The sequence below is a fragment of the Myodes glareolus genome, chromosome 7 (assembly GCF_982192425.1).
Source record: "Myodes glareolus chromosome 7, mMyoGla1.1, whole genome shotgun sequence".
Classification (NCBI taxonomy): domain Eukaryota; kingdom Metazoa; phylum Chordata; class Mammalia; order Rodentia; family Cricetidae; genus Myodes; species Myodes glareolus.
The window spans coordinates 45,043,448-45,057,609 of record NC_142032.1 but is presented as its reverse complement, the minus strand read 5'-3'; the positions used below and the strand labels follow the sequence as shown (position 1 = coordinate 45,057,609).

General features: G+C 41.6%; 1 protein-coding gene across 9 annotated transcripts in view; it reads left to right on the top strand.

The window, feature by feature from the left end:
• Prune2 (prune homolog 2 with BCH domain) overlaps window positions 1-14,162 on the top strand; it is a 253,120-nt gene that overhangs the window by 42,305 nt on the left and 196,653 nt on the right. For all 9 annotated transcript variants that reach the window (XM_087908047.1, XM_087908050.1, XM_087908054.1 and 6 more), the window contains exons 3-4: window positions 2,834-3,036; window positions 5,998-6,161. In XM_087908047.1, the coding sequence (XP_087764173.1) occupies window positions 2,834-3,036; window positions 5,998-6,161 (367 nt within the window). The remainder of the gene's footprint in view (window positions 1-2,833; window positions 3,037-5,997; window positions 6,162-14,162) is intronic.

Here is a 14,162-nt window from a genome sequence, read left to right as displayed (position 1 = left end):
GATTTAAATTCACGTAAAACCTAGTCTTCCAGAATGAGCTGTGGGTGGCCAGCACTGCTTTAGGGCAGCTGAGGAAAATGATGGGTAACACATTTTCATCTCTACATGTGGGCTCTACATCAAATTTATCTTACAAGTTGTTGAGGTTTGCAAGGAAGAGCAATTGGCCTGAGAAGATAAATGTGTCCGAGTTGAGATGTGTGTATTAAACAACCCTCATTCTCCACGGCTCGTCCAGAGAACAGTTGACTGAGCTACGTTGACTCTAAGACCACCAGCGATGTGCAGTTTAAAGAGAGTGTATAATAATAACATCACCAACTATAGTTGTAGTGTTGTGAAAGAGGATGCGTCATGAGAAAAGGAGGTAGGGAAATTGTGAGTGATAAAAGATAGATGATCAATCAGTAGATAGATAAAGGAAAACAGACTGATAGACCCTCTCTTCCTTTGGAGACTTTTAACGAAGCCTAGGAACAAATGTGACTTTACTAAAGAGTCACATACTGGGGACTTTGTTGTTTTTATGTGTCTTGGTTTGGTTTTTGTTTGTTTGTTTGTTTGTTTGTTGTTTGGCTGGTTTTTGTCAACTTGATACAAGCTACAGTTATCTGGGAAGAGGAGCGTCCCTGAGAAAATGCCTCTCCTCAGATTGCCTGTCAGCAAGTCTACAGGGGATTTTTTTGTTTAATGATAGACGTGGGAAGGCCTGGCCCACAGGGCAGAGCTGTGCAGCCTCTGGACAGGTTGTCCTGTCCCGTATAAGAAACCAGATTGAGGAAGCCAGTAAGCAGCACTCCTCCATGGTTTCTGCATCAGCTCCTGCCCTGAATCCTGGACGACAAACAACAATCCATAAGATGAAATAAATCCTTTCCTCCTCAAGTTGCTGTCAGCTATTCTGTTTTATCACAGCAATAGAAAACCCAACTAAGATACCATGCTGTTGTCTTAGTGTGGTAGGTCTTGCTGTTTGTGGACTGTGCCTCTATGGAGTTTTCCTGAGACCCATACTCAGTTTCTCAGGGCTCTGTGGCTTCGCATGCTCTGGTGATAAGCCAATAATACCATGCTACAGAAACAGAAAGTGAAGGCTCAGAAAGGAGAGTGGCTTTCTCCAATTCATCCAACAGGGGCTGTGGCTGGTGTCTAGTTGCTGGTCCCACCTCCAGAATAAGTCCCGCTTGGGCAGCTTGGGACACACACTCTGACTCGTGTATTCTCCTCAACTGGGTGTACAGGAGTTAGACACAACTGTCAGTTAGGAAGAGTAGCATGCTATACACAAGTCACTAGTACTAGTGATGGTTATGCAAGTGGGATTTAGTATCAGCATTCCAGTGGGAGGAAAATCCATTCGGTGGAGATTTTGTGTTTTGTGTGCAACAGCAGTGTCTGGTTCACTTACTTAATTCAGTAAATATTTGTTAAATGTCTACTGCTGCCTGATTGTTTTATGTTTTGGAATACACAGCAGAGCAAAGCAACCCTGCTTTTTTAATGTTAGAAAAGGGAGACAGACACTGGGGTGTTGGACTGTGTAATAAGCACATGCTTGTGACAGAGCCATGGAGACTTGAGAATAAAGGCTACTAATTATTCAGAAATGAACTATCACCAAGCCCTTAAAGTAATTTTTAAAATATTTTACTTTAAAATTCATATAGACAAATAAATTTTTTATGGCTCTGAAATACTCTTTCTTCTCCTCCCCATCTGGTCACCACAAATATTTTGTATAAGAGTTTTATGAACACATACACACACACACATATATGTGTTCATATATATAAATATATATATATAAAATAGTATAATATATGAGTTCAGTAGGATATATATATGTTTATGTATATATATATATATAAAATAGTATAATATATGAGTTCAGTAGGGATTATAACCTATTAGTATGTGTGCTAAGCCTGACTCCCAAGTGAATAACTAGTGACCTACACGGTGTTTTGCATTTTAAAAATGTCACAGTCAGGACTGGAGAGGTGACTCAGCAGTTAAGAACACTGGCTGCTCATCCAGAGGACCCAGATTCAATTACCAGCACTCATATGGCAGCTAACAACTATTTAACTCCAGTTCCAGGGAATCCAGCATCCTCACATAGACATAGACATACACGCAGGCAAAACACCAATGTATATAAAATAAAAAATTAAACAAATTTTTAAAATGTCACAATTGGATGTCACAAACTATACTTCAGCACAGAATTTTCCTGATGACCCTGAGGAAGCAGAAGATTTAACTATAGCGGACTTGAACAGTTGATTAGACCCAGGTTGCAAGTATCCTATTTCGATAGGGACAGATCTACCTTCTTGTGTCACCCGAGTCTGTCCCCAATTATTTATTTATTTATTTATTTATTTATTCATTCATTCATTCATTCATTCATTCATTCATTCATTCATTTGTCAATTCATCCTGGCTGTGCTGGTGAAATGGTTCAACAGGTAAACGTCCTTGCTGCCAGACCTGATCACCTGTGTGCTTTCCCAGGACCTACGTGGTGGGAGGGGAGAACCGGCTCACGCGAGTTACTCTCCGACCTCCACATGTGTGCTGTGGTGTACGCGCGCGTGCGCGCACACACACACACACACAGAGAAGTAAACAGTGTAATGCTAATTTAGAAATATAACACCAGGGTCTACTTACTAGTGGAAAGTGCTCTGAGATTGGGCTCAGGGAGATTGGTTTTGAATGTCACATGGCTTAGTTATGGCCCAAAGACCTCGGCTCTCTTTAACTGTTAGCTTTGCGCTGGAGGAGAAAAGGCTGTTTCCGGTGGTTGAATTAGCTTCTCCTTCGGTAGGTCAGTCCGCCTGGGGTCCTCTGCTTGCCAGTGCTGAACATCCCAAGGACCGAATTCAGCTACTTCACAGAGACAAGGTTCATTTTAGAAGAGCTGAACATCTCTGAATCGTTCCACATATTCCGAGATGAAATTAACCTGCATCAGCTGAATGATGAAGGAAAGCTGTCAATAACGCTCGTGGGCAGCAACGCCCTGGGAAGGTAAGACTCGCTGTAAAGTTCTGCACATTTGTCCTAAGTGAAGTTTCCTGCTCAGCTGTCACCATTATTATTGTCTCCTTATCATTGTTTAAAAAAGAAAGGAAGGAAGGAAGGAAGGAAGGAAGGAAGGAAGGAAGGAAGGAAGGAACGAATGAACGAAGAAAAGGACTTTATAGGAAAAAGAGTGTTTTTTTTTCTTTAATAACAAAATTTGGTTTATGTTAGTTCTTCATTTTTACTTTGAGATTGCAAATATGTTTAAGTAGAATGCTCCTGTAAAACTTACCAAAATGATATTTTCTTACAGTGTCGCCATAATCCTATGTATTGACGTTGAAAATCAGTAACAAAAATTGAAACCAGATAAAGCAGAAAGGTTCTACAGAAATCTTATAGAGAAAGGGGAGAAGCTGGGAAATGGGCCACGGGGTCACTGGTTTTCCATTTATATGGTAAAAAAAAGGACAGGTTGTTGACAACTCACGTCGTTCAGTCACCTCATGTCACAGACGGGAAAGGCAGAACCTGGTGTCATCGATGGCTTTGCCCAAGGCTCCATGTACACTCAGTGGGGAGCTCAGATGAGAACTTAGTTCCTCTGTCTGCTTTCAGCATGGAAGAACTGCTAGCTGGGGCAAGGATCTGAGAGAAAGGGAGGGGAATAAGACAGAATCTCTCCCTCCAGGCGGCTGCAGAGGAGCCTTTGTGAGCCACTCTCTTGAATAAAGGGTATCAGCTAACCCTACAGTTTGAGGTGCTCCTTCTTTACACTTTGACCATTTATTTTGATGACCATCACTAACTAACCTTGACCTTCGAATACTTGAAATAAGACCTTCATATTTAATAATTTTTAAAATGTAACCAGTTTTTAGAGCACATATTTGCACATGACTCAAAGTATACCTAGGCAGCATCAGTTATATAAAGTGTTTAGAAAATAGTCTATGGTTGGTCTGCTTTCATCCCTATGCTGTTTGAGGCAAATGAAATTCTTCTGAATAATATTTATCAAGCATCTGTTGAGAAGAGGCTGGACGTTTTGAGTGAGCTTTTGGACTTCCTTCTGCTGTCAGTTGTATTTTCCAGCTTCGCATCACTATAATGATGTACCCGACACAGCCACCTAGACAGTCAGACAGAAGAGGTTTATCTTTCTCATGGCCCTGGAGAGTCAACTCTCAACTCGGGACACAAGAGGGGGCTGCAGTGAGGACCGTACATCATCAGCAAGAAGAACGAAACAGCCACACCTTGAATCAGGGCAGAAACTAAAAACTAGAATTGCCCAACACCCTGTGAGGGCTTGTTTCCAGTTATCTAAGGACTGAGCCAGGCCTCACATCTGAAAGCCTTCAGGACTGTCCAGTGTTTCCACCGGGGGCACCATCCTTCCTGCACATGTGACCCTTTAGAGGAAACTCAGTTCCCAAACCACAGACAGCCTGGTTAGTTATCACACACTTGGCTAAAGTCATGGCTAACTTTTTCAAGGCAACACATGCACCAGGCACGAGCAAAGAGAACACAGCACAGACTGGGGGAGAGCTTTGTCACTCCTTAAAATGGAAAATGTTAGGCTTGCCTTTGACTGAGGTTATAAGCTCTGGGCTTACGGTTGTTTATGAGACGAAATATTCCAAAAAAGTTAAAAGCTAACTTTCTTCACTGTTGCTCATTTGTTTTTGAAGAGTCAAAACAAAAACAAAAACAAAAAACAAACAAAAAAAACCTGTAGTTTTATTTGTTATCTGCCTGCTTTGAGAAAATCCACCTCTATCACATATATGAAGTAGGTGAGGGTGGGGGATGGGCCAGTGACAGAACACTTGCCTAGCCCTGAGGTTGATCTTCAGCACTTTAAAAATTAAAAAGTACAAATTTTAATGAATTAGTTAATTAAAAGTTTGAGTTTTAAAAAGTCATGGTGAAGCCATTACAGACATAGTGTTTTGTTTTTTTTTTTTTTCTTTTTCTTCTGAGCTTCGGTGACTGTTCTGAGCAGGTACTGGTTAGTTAAAAGCCACCTGCTCCACACTCTGGTCACCTGACCATGAACACTTTCCTTAGCACTATTGTGCCTCAGTTTTCTCATTTATGAAAGGAAGATTTCATAGGGTCTGAACACAGTTACAGTGTTTCTGAAGCAAAGCTTCTATGAACATATGAAAATATGAAATACTCTAGGAATCCTGGGGGCAGGAATGAAGGGAAATGGCACGTGAAGAGACACAGAATAAGGTCCTGGTCTCCCCTCTGACGCACGTGTGTGTGTGTGTGTGTGTGTGTGTGTGTGTGTGTGTGTGTGTAAGAGAGAGAGAGAGAGAGAGTTTGTATGAGAGAGTGTGCGTGATTGTGTATCTGTATGTGAGTGATTGTGTGTGTATGTATGAAGTGTGTATATGTCAGTGATTGTGTGTGTACATGAGTGTGTTGTATGTGTTTGTGTGTGTGAGTGTGTGTGTGTATGATTGTGTATGTGTGCATGTGTATATGCATGAGTGTATGTATGTGTATGACTGCGTATGACTGTGTGTGTACTAGCATCCATGCAAAGGACCGCAAATTCATACAGGCCAGAGATCCATGTCAGAAGTCTTCCTCCCTACCTCATCTTCTGAGGGAAGGCCAATCACTGAAACGGGTGCTCTCTGATTGGCTAGACCACCTGACCAGCAAGTCTCAGTTGCTCCCTGTTCACCCACCCCCTTGTGGTGCTGGTGTGACCATAGCCAGGAGTGACCAGGCTTTTACGTGGGTTCTGGGGCTCTGAACTCAGGTCCTTACACTTGCTCTGCGGGTGTTTTAGCCAACTCTCCAGGTCCTATTCTTCAGTCATGAGAATTTATGTTTTGGGCCATTTGGGGGAAATTATTATTCATGTGGAAGTAGAGACTGAATTATCTCCCACGTGAGAAAACACGCCTTATCTCTTTCCCTTCTTTTCCGTTTAATTTACAGCGAGGACAGAAGTTTGGAAGCTGCAGTTGTCAGAGTCATTAACCCCGGTGAGCAGAGCGATGGCGAGCTGGGGTTCCCGGAGTCTTCCTCCTCGCTGGTGCTGAAGGAGCTCCTGCACGAGGCCCCCGAGCTCATCACCCAGCAGCTGGCGCATCTCCTCAGAGGTGAGGCTGGCGCTGTCAGAGTCAAGACGGGAGGCTTAATGGGCTGGTTCTGGGCCTGTTCATGCAGAAATAGTGCGATCCATTCTTGGGTTAACAATCCCTTTAAAGACCCCGGGAAGCTCCATCAGAGAGGCAGGGAGTAAAGAGTTTGTTAAAGAGTAGCATTATATTGAATATTAAAAATGTGCAGTTAGAAACAGGCACAAGGGTCTGCTGTTTCCCTAGACGAGAGTGTTAAATGGGGCTGCTGCATCCTGGTTGGAGAGAGAGCCCCTCCTCGGGCTGTTAACAGCTTCCAAAGGAGCTTCTTGCCTAGGACAGTGTGAGTGCGGATCAGAATTCCCTGTTCCCGTGGTCTTGGAGCATCCCCAATATTTATGCATGCTTGCCACACAGAATCCTGCCTGCAAGGCAAAACATTCACCTTTATTTTGATGACATGATACATGGTCCTCCAGCTCATCTTTCACAGGCTGTGTTCCATCTGTTTTTAACATGGGACACTACTGCGTTCTACTGTCACAGTGGACCCTCTGTATCTGTGGTCTCCATCTCATGAACTCAACCAACCTGGAAAACAAATCATTCTAAACTGTTTGTATCAACCACAGTCAAAGCATCTCTCATTGTTATTCGATAAAAAATCACCATAACAATTGACATTTCCCCATTGTATTCCTAAGTAATGCAAGGGATGACTAGGTATGGTGATATTAAGTATTATGTAGGATGGTGTGTGAAATATACCTGAGGATTTGACAAGATGCAGACACACCGCATTGTCCACACGAGTCTAGAGGGACCCACAGGCATTTGTGTTCATGTGAATCCTGAACTCAGCTTCCTACAGACGCTGGGGAATTGCCATATGCTACTCTTGTCTGTTGCTGGAGCCCACTGCTTCCAATACTGGTTCTCACATTAGAAAGTGTCCACCAACCTTGGTTCTACAAAATAGCACAAGCCATTCAGTTACCTTTGCATATGGGACATGCAAAAATATTTTTGCTTTCGTATAAAACTTTCGTTTATTTCTGCAATTCACTTTAGACCTAATAGGCACAAATTACCCTCAAAATGTTTGCTATAGGCAGTCAGTCAGAAGACAGTCTGACAGAACAGAAAACAGGACCGATGAGGACAGGCTGGCTCAATGCTTCCGAGGGCTTTCTTTTTCTGCCTCACTTTATAGCATAATTTAGCAGGGGAAAATCCAGGAATTACATCCATTCCTATAAAAGTTTTAGAACTAATGGCCCCCAGTAACTGGTCATAAATATTGTGGTGACAGTGGATGTCTGTACCAATGCTGTCCTCAAAATGGTACCTTCAGCTAACCCAAGAAAGTGTAATCATTTTTCTTTGTGATAAGGCAGACGAAATAAAAACAATCAAGAATCTCAGTTCAGGGAAAGCTGTGTGGCAATTCTATTGTGTTCAGACAAGCACTAGAGAGCATGTTGTTTGCATATTTTAGAGACTGAGTAGTTGTTTTGAAAGTCCAGTACACACATTATTTAGTGGGAAGACATAGCACAACTCATCTTCATGAGGTTTTACAAGTAGCAAAAGAATACGGAACTGTAATACACAATGATGTAGCTTGTTTATGCTGCTGCTGCTGCTAATGATGACGACGATGATGCTCAGATTTGGAGAACTAGAAGGGACTATTTGTCTCTTCTAGTTGTCCCTTCAGAATATTTAGTAGAACTTTGTGGCCATGGTGCTTGTGTGTGCTGCCTGTGTGCACGTATATGGAGATGAGGTGGAACATGTCCGTACAGAGGGAGCTAAAGGATGGTGAACCAGTTAACCTGTCCTTGAAGAGATGCCTCAGAGGTTCAGGTTCACGTTCACATGACTTTCTCATATTTGGGAGCAAGAGTTGAATTTTGTAAAGCTCTCAGATCTTTAGTTATATGAGAAAGAAGTTGAGTTAAAGTTTGCTCTGCTCCTGAAGTCAAACTTAGATTTCATAGTTCTCCAATTACATGTAGCATCAAGTATAAGGGACTTGTTTTCTGTCTTCCTCTAAGCAGTGTTAGCATCCTTTAATTTGCAATAGAAACTGCAATCTTTCAAAACAGTCTTCATTAGCAACTATGAAGTTACTTTCATGTGAACTTGACACTGTAGATGGAAATTTCTGTCCCACCCAGTCCCACAGCCATTCAGTTCTAAAGAAAACACAGAGGCTCTTATTAATTATAAACTGTTTGGTCTCTTAGCTCAGGCTTATTATTAACTAGCTCTTACAGCTGAAATTAATCCATAATTTGTATCTATGCTTAGTCACACGACTTGGTACCTTTTCTCAGTAAGGTATACTCACCTTGCTTCCTCTGCTTTTGGTTGGCAACTGCATCTCTGCCTTTCCTCTTCCCATAATTTTCCTTGTCTGTTTTCCCCACCTATACTTCTTGACTGGCTACTGGCCAGTCAGTGCTTTATTAAACCAATACCTGTGACAATATTTACAATGTACAAGGGCATTTCCTACAGCATGACATATTTTTAGACATGTTTTCTATGTGCTCTTCTACATCTTAAAAATACATAAGAAAATTAAATACAAAATTTTTATGCCATGTTTGGCCATGAGAAGTTATAGATATAGCTCTCTTATATGTCACAAGACTATATACTTATGACTGAGACTTAGCAGATTATAAATTCTATATTCATAGTAACTTGAATACTATATGAATTTGTCTTTTGCTTCTCACACCCATGATTACACCCAGATCCTGTCACACTGAGTTATGTCTGTGTAGTGACAGGTGGATTTCAGGTGGGCTAAGAAAATGTCCTTCCACTCTCTGAGAAGACTATGTGTTTCTCAGCCTACTCAGGGGAGGGTAAATAAATTTCAGTCCATATGTTCATATGTAAAAGATGGGGACAAGTTCCCTACTACAAGTCATCATATTAAGAATTCAAGCCCTCAAAGCTTGTGAATAGCGTAGCTTTCCTCCATCCCTTCAAGCATCCATCTTCTCATGAGTTGTGCCCCTGACCCCTGAAGTTTTTTGTCGTTGTTGGTTGGTCTGTTGGTTTGTTTAGATATTCCCAACTTTTCTCTTTCTGGAGGACTCACACTCAGGTGCCCCTGTACAGTGCTTGTTTCTATCTATCTAGTACTCCTCTACCTATTCCTCCATAATGTCAACTTCATGGGGGAAAAAAAGGACCTTGTACACTGTTTCCACTACCCTACGTGCTACCCTGGTGCCTATGCTTCTGGCACATAATAAAACTCTGTGGGATGAACTTCTCAAAAATGGATTTGGGTGGGTTGGGAAGTGGGAGGACCTAGAAGGAGTTAGGGGAGTATAAACCATAATCAACATATTTTGAATGAAAAAATCTATTTTCAATAAAGATTTCCACAATTTTTTTTATTGATTTTATTGAACTCTACATTTTTCTCTGCTCCCCTTCCTGCCTCTCCCCTCCCCTTCAACCCTCTCCCATGGTCCCATGCTCCCAGGAAATCTTTTGACAAAATGTTTAAAATAGTGTTTATACACTCTCTCTTTTCATGACATCATGGTTGTGGTGGTATCTGATGCTGAAATGGCCTGCTGTTGTGGCCATCCCTCTACTATCCTTACTGCCTAGAATATGGACAGCGTTTCTTCCACTAATAACCCCTTTATTATCTTTTTTTTTAGCTTGTGGAAATCCTAGTGGGATTTATTTCATTATTTGGCAATGACTGACTAGCTTTTGTTTTCATCATTTGTCATTATATGTATAATTTTTAAGATTTTATATATAAATATATAATTTTAATCCTTTTAAAGCATAGTGCATCTAAGGAAAAGAATACAAAATATGTCTATAAAATGTAAATATGCAGCTTAGTAAATTATCAGGAAGGAAATGCCCTTTGATAATTACCCAGCTAAAGAGGCAGAACATGAAGTCACTGCCTCTTTCTCATGCCTACAGCTCACTCCTCTCTGGAGATAGCCAGCATTCTGATTTCATGACATTTGCTTCTTAGCTTTATATTTTAGCCAGCCCTGTGTATGTACCCCAGATTGCTGCACATGGGTTTTGTGTGATTGCGTGCTTTACATCAATGGACCCCATACAGCACACACTCTAAACATAGTGTGTGCTTTCCTAGGCCAGTTATCTATGAATTATTGATTTTATTTTTCAAATCCTTCTTGAACAGAACATTTAAAGTAGATTTCCAAAAAGCATGTAATATAATAAAACAGTGTCAGAGTCAGGATGGAGAGAGAGAACAGTGGAGGAGAGAATCAGATCAGGATATCATACAACACTTGGGGCTGTGGCAACGGTGTTCTCTTTCAAACTCTGGGTGTGAGCTTCTTGAAGCAAATGAGACAGAAGTGTGACTTCTGGAGAAATTCACATTGTTATAGAGTCGGGTACGGCGTATAGCTGTCGATCTCTGTTCTCGAGAGTACCTACCTGTCTCTCTTTGTTCCTTTGTTCTTCAAAAGGAACAAACTCATTTTAAAAGTTGGCTTATCTTTCCCACCAGTCCTCTCAGAAGGGTACTTGGCTGCTCTCACTGTGTCCACTCCTCTATATCTGCTGGTGCCTCTCTCAACACAGAAATTCATATCCGGATTCAATCATATGTGATATTCTCAGTCCTAAAACGTACTACTGCAATGGGTTATCAAACTGCTTGCAATATTCTATGCTACCTGATTGCTATGGGTGATGTTCAGTGGTCATTCGCACTCCTGTCATGCTGTCATTGTAGACCAGAGCTCCTTATGCTTCTCGGTTTCCCTTGCCAAGGTAACCTTTTGGCTCCAAGGACAATTAGGGATATGTGCTAACAGTAAGTCAACGCAACCGACAGTGTTTCAAGGTTGGTAGAATATTTAGCCATCTTGAGATAATTTCACTTTAATTTCTTTTCTTTTCAAATGACAACACCGCAGTAGACACTTTAGTTCCTTCTTCTAATGAGCCTGTTCGTCTGGTCTTCCCCGGAGCCAGCATCCTTGTCTTCCATTTGCTTCTTCGCAGTGGTTTAGAACAACACATATCTCCTGAGTTCTTCACCCAGATGAAACTGTATTTTCCAGAGTGCCTGCATTCAACGTGGAGGCTGCCCAGTGGCTTGGTCCTTCCTTGTGTTTGCTGCCCCCATGCAGTATTTAATTCAAGTAAGGTGCCACTGAAGAGCCAGAGGAGGGGCAGGAACCTCTCCCGCACCCCCTTTGAAGCATCAGCTGAGTAGATATGGAGGTTGCTGGCTTTTCTCGCCTCCAGTCTTGCAAATCTCAGCTTTGTATATCCCCCTGTCGTCCCCGTGCTGGCGCCCCCTGTCGTCCCGGTGCTGGCGGTCCCTGTTGTCCCCGTGCTGGCGAGCTCAGTTTCTTTGTCCACAAGCTTCCTCCCTGTCCATCACAGGGCCTTATGCATAAGCTTCAGCTGGGGGAAATGTTTCATTCTCCTGAGTTGTGCTGCAGGAAGAAGAGCTTTCCTTCCTGTCTGCACCCCAGTAGCTGCAGGCAGAGACGAGAATGTAGGGCCTTAGGCAAGAGCTTCTCGGCCGCTGCCTCTTAATTTGAAACAGTAATTTCAGGACACGAATTGTTAACCTCTAGTTCATCCAGAAAGGCGTCCATTTATGTATTAATTTTGAATTATTTGGGAAAGAAGTTACATGTAGAGAAAGACATAGCCATCATGATGGTAAAACCACGGACCTTGTTTCCTGGAAATGCGTCCATCTTTTGATTTCTCCCTTTGTCTTTGTTTTTATTGTGCGGTTCTTTTTTCTTTCTTTCTTTTCCCTTTATCTCCTTTTCTTACTTCTCTCTCCCTTTCTCTATGGAAGAATCTTTTATTATTATTATTATTATTTTCAAACACGGCCGATGTGAACGTACCTAATAGTCACATTTTATGGTCTAAAGTTTATGGTTGATCATATTCTGAGTTTGTGCCAAACCCAGTTACAAACCCACCAGACTGCTCAACCTGTGCTGTTTTATTTCCTCAGAGATGGAGTCTAGGGGGAGGCTGCCAACCTTAAGATCCATTAAATTGCTGAATCATCACATTGAGGGAGAGAGAGAGAGAGAGAGAGAGAGAGAGTGTGTGTGTGTGTGTGTGTGTGTGTGTGTGTGTGTGTGTTTCCAGGAACCATCTGGCAGTGAGGCTTCAGCAGCCACTGATTTCCAAGTGTTATTCCACCAAGTCTACTCTTTGCTCAAATAGTCCTTCATGTTTGTTCGTATAAGGCCTTGACAGAAGCCTTAAGTTGAAGACTCAAGCAAACAACAGCTCTCGCCTTTAGCCTAGGACAAAGTGGAGAGCCATGCTCAGGTCCTCAGAAGTCGGCTCTCTATTCTACCGCAATCCCAGCTGACCTTTAATAAAGACTAGTTGCTTGCTATTTTGGTAGACTGGATTAACAGCTTCAAAATGGTCCTTTTAAGGAGGTCAAACGGGAAATGAAACAGAGCCAAGGTGGGGTTTTTTTCTTCCTCTCTTGTGCGAAGGGTGAATCATCCCACTTACAAATGGTTAGGGCAGCCAAGGGCATTCTGTTGCCTCCAGTGCTCCAGAAGAGGCTTGGGGTAGGAAATAGGAATTCTACTTTTTCCTAGAAAATCGAAGTAACTGTTCAATCCTGATGTTACTTTTGCAGCCACACAAAGGTAGCCTTTCTCTTACATTTAGATGTTCTAAATTTGCAAGGATTGTAAACAAATAATATGCTTACTTTTGTGCCTTTTTAGACAAAAATGGGAATTACAGTGTATGTCTTTTCCTCTCCTTTCTCTTCTCCTTCTCTGCCCACTTTTGTTATTGATTCTTAAATATTTTTCTTTCAGTATATAAAAAAATCAATCCTAGGTAAACAGAAGAGAGATTTAAGCCCCTCCTTCCTTTTCTTTTCTGTTAGGAATTTTTCATGTAGACAACTCCAGTCTCCCATGCTGACTGTTTCCCAATTTCTGATGCTGTAGGGTTAGCATGCTGCAGTTGCTTAGATAGTATGCAGTGTTAGCATGCTGCAATTGCTATCAGCAAGAGGGCCTTTACATCCCCATTCTTTTGAGCAAGGCATATTATGGTTGATTCTTTTCTACAGAAATAAAACATTTGTTATATTTTATTACAGTTGCTTTCTTTGTTGCCTACTGTTAATCCTATCCCCCCTTATCAGCCTGTGAATAACTGGGATACTTTCGGGTACAGGTTTATGGATTGTTTCTGTCCTCAGAATTTGCTAGAAGTTAAGTGAATATTCATTAGGAACAGGTTCTAATGTGCTGACAGGTGTCTTTGGTTACTACATATCGTGGTACCGATGCTTAGCAAAATTATACAATTACTAAATGTGTTCCTGGGCATTCAGAACAGAAGTAGTGGAGCTTCACATTAAATTTTACCCTTTCAGTATTAGGTATATTTTATGTACTTACCCACCACCAAAACAAAACAAATTCCAAGAAAAAAAATTGAACTAGAATAAAAATTGGCCTCAGATCACCTCCGTAATACCTATTCTAACTGCATAGAAATTTGTGGAGTTGTACAGACTTTGGGTCTGGTTAGTTTTGGTGTTTGATGTTTTTATTTATTTGCAGGTCTTTAAGTAATAAAGTTTTAAAACATAACATAAATAAATACGATTCTGTTGTGAAGTAGAAAGTCTCCAAAAGAGTCCTGGGATTAAGCCGGTCTGTAGTCCTTATTGTCCAGTAGCAATAACTCAGGCTGTGGGGTACATCTGTCTGAATAGGATTTCCTGTCCTTGTTAGGCAGTCATGTCCTTGCTTCTGTCAAGTCAGACTGACTCAGCCAGGACAGGAGTCAGCCTGACTCAGGCAGGGACAGGAGTCAGCCTGACTCAGCCAGGGACAGGAGGCTTTTTCAGTGAGCCTTGTTGTGGGGTTTTGTTTAATGCAGTATCTTTGAGACTAATTTTAAACATCACCTTTCTCTGCTATGTGTTTTATAATCAAGGCTCTCAGCCACATGACA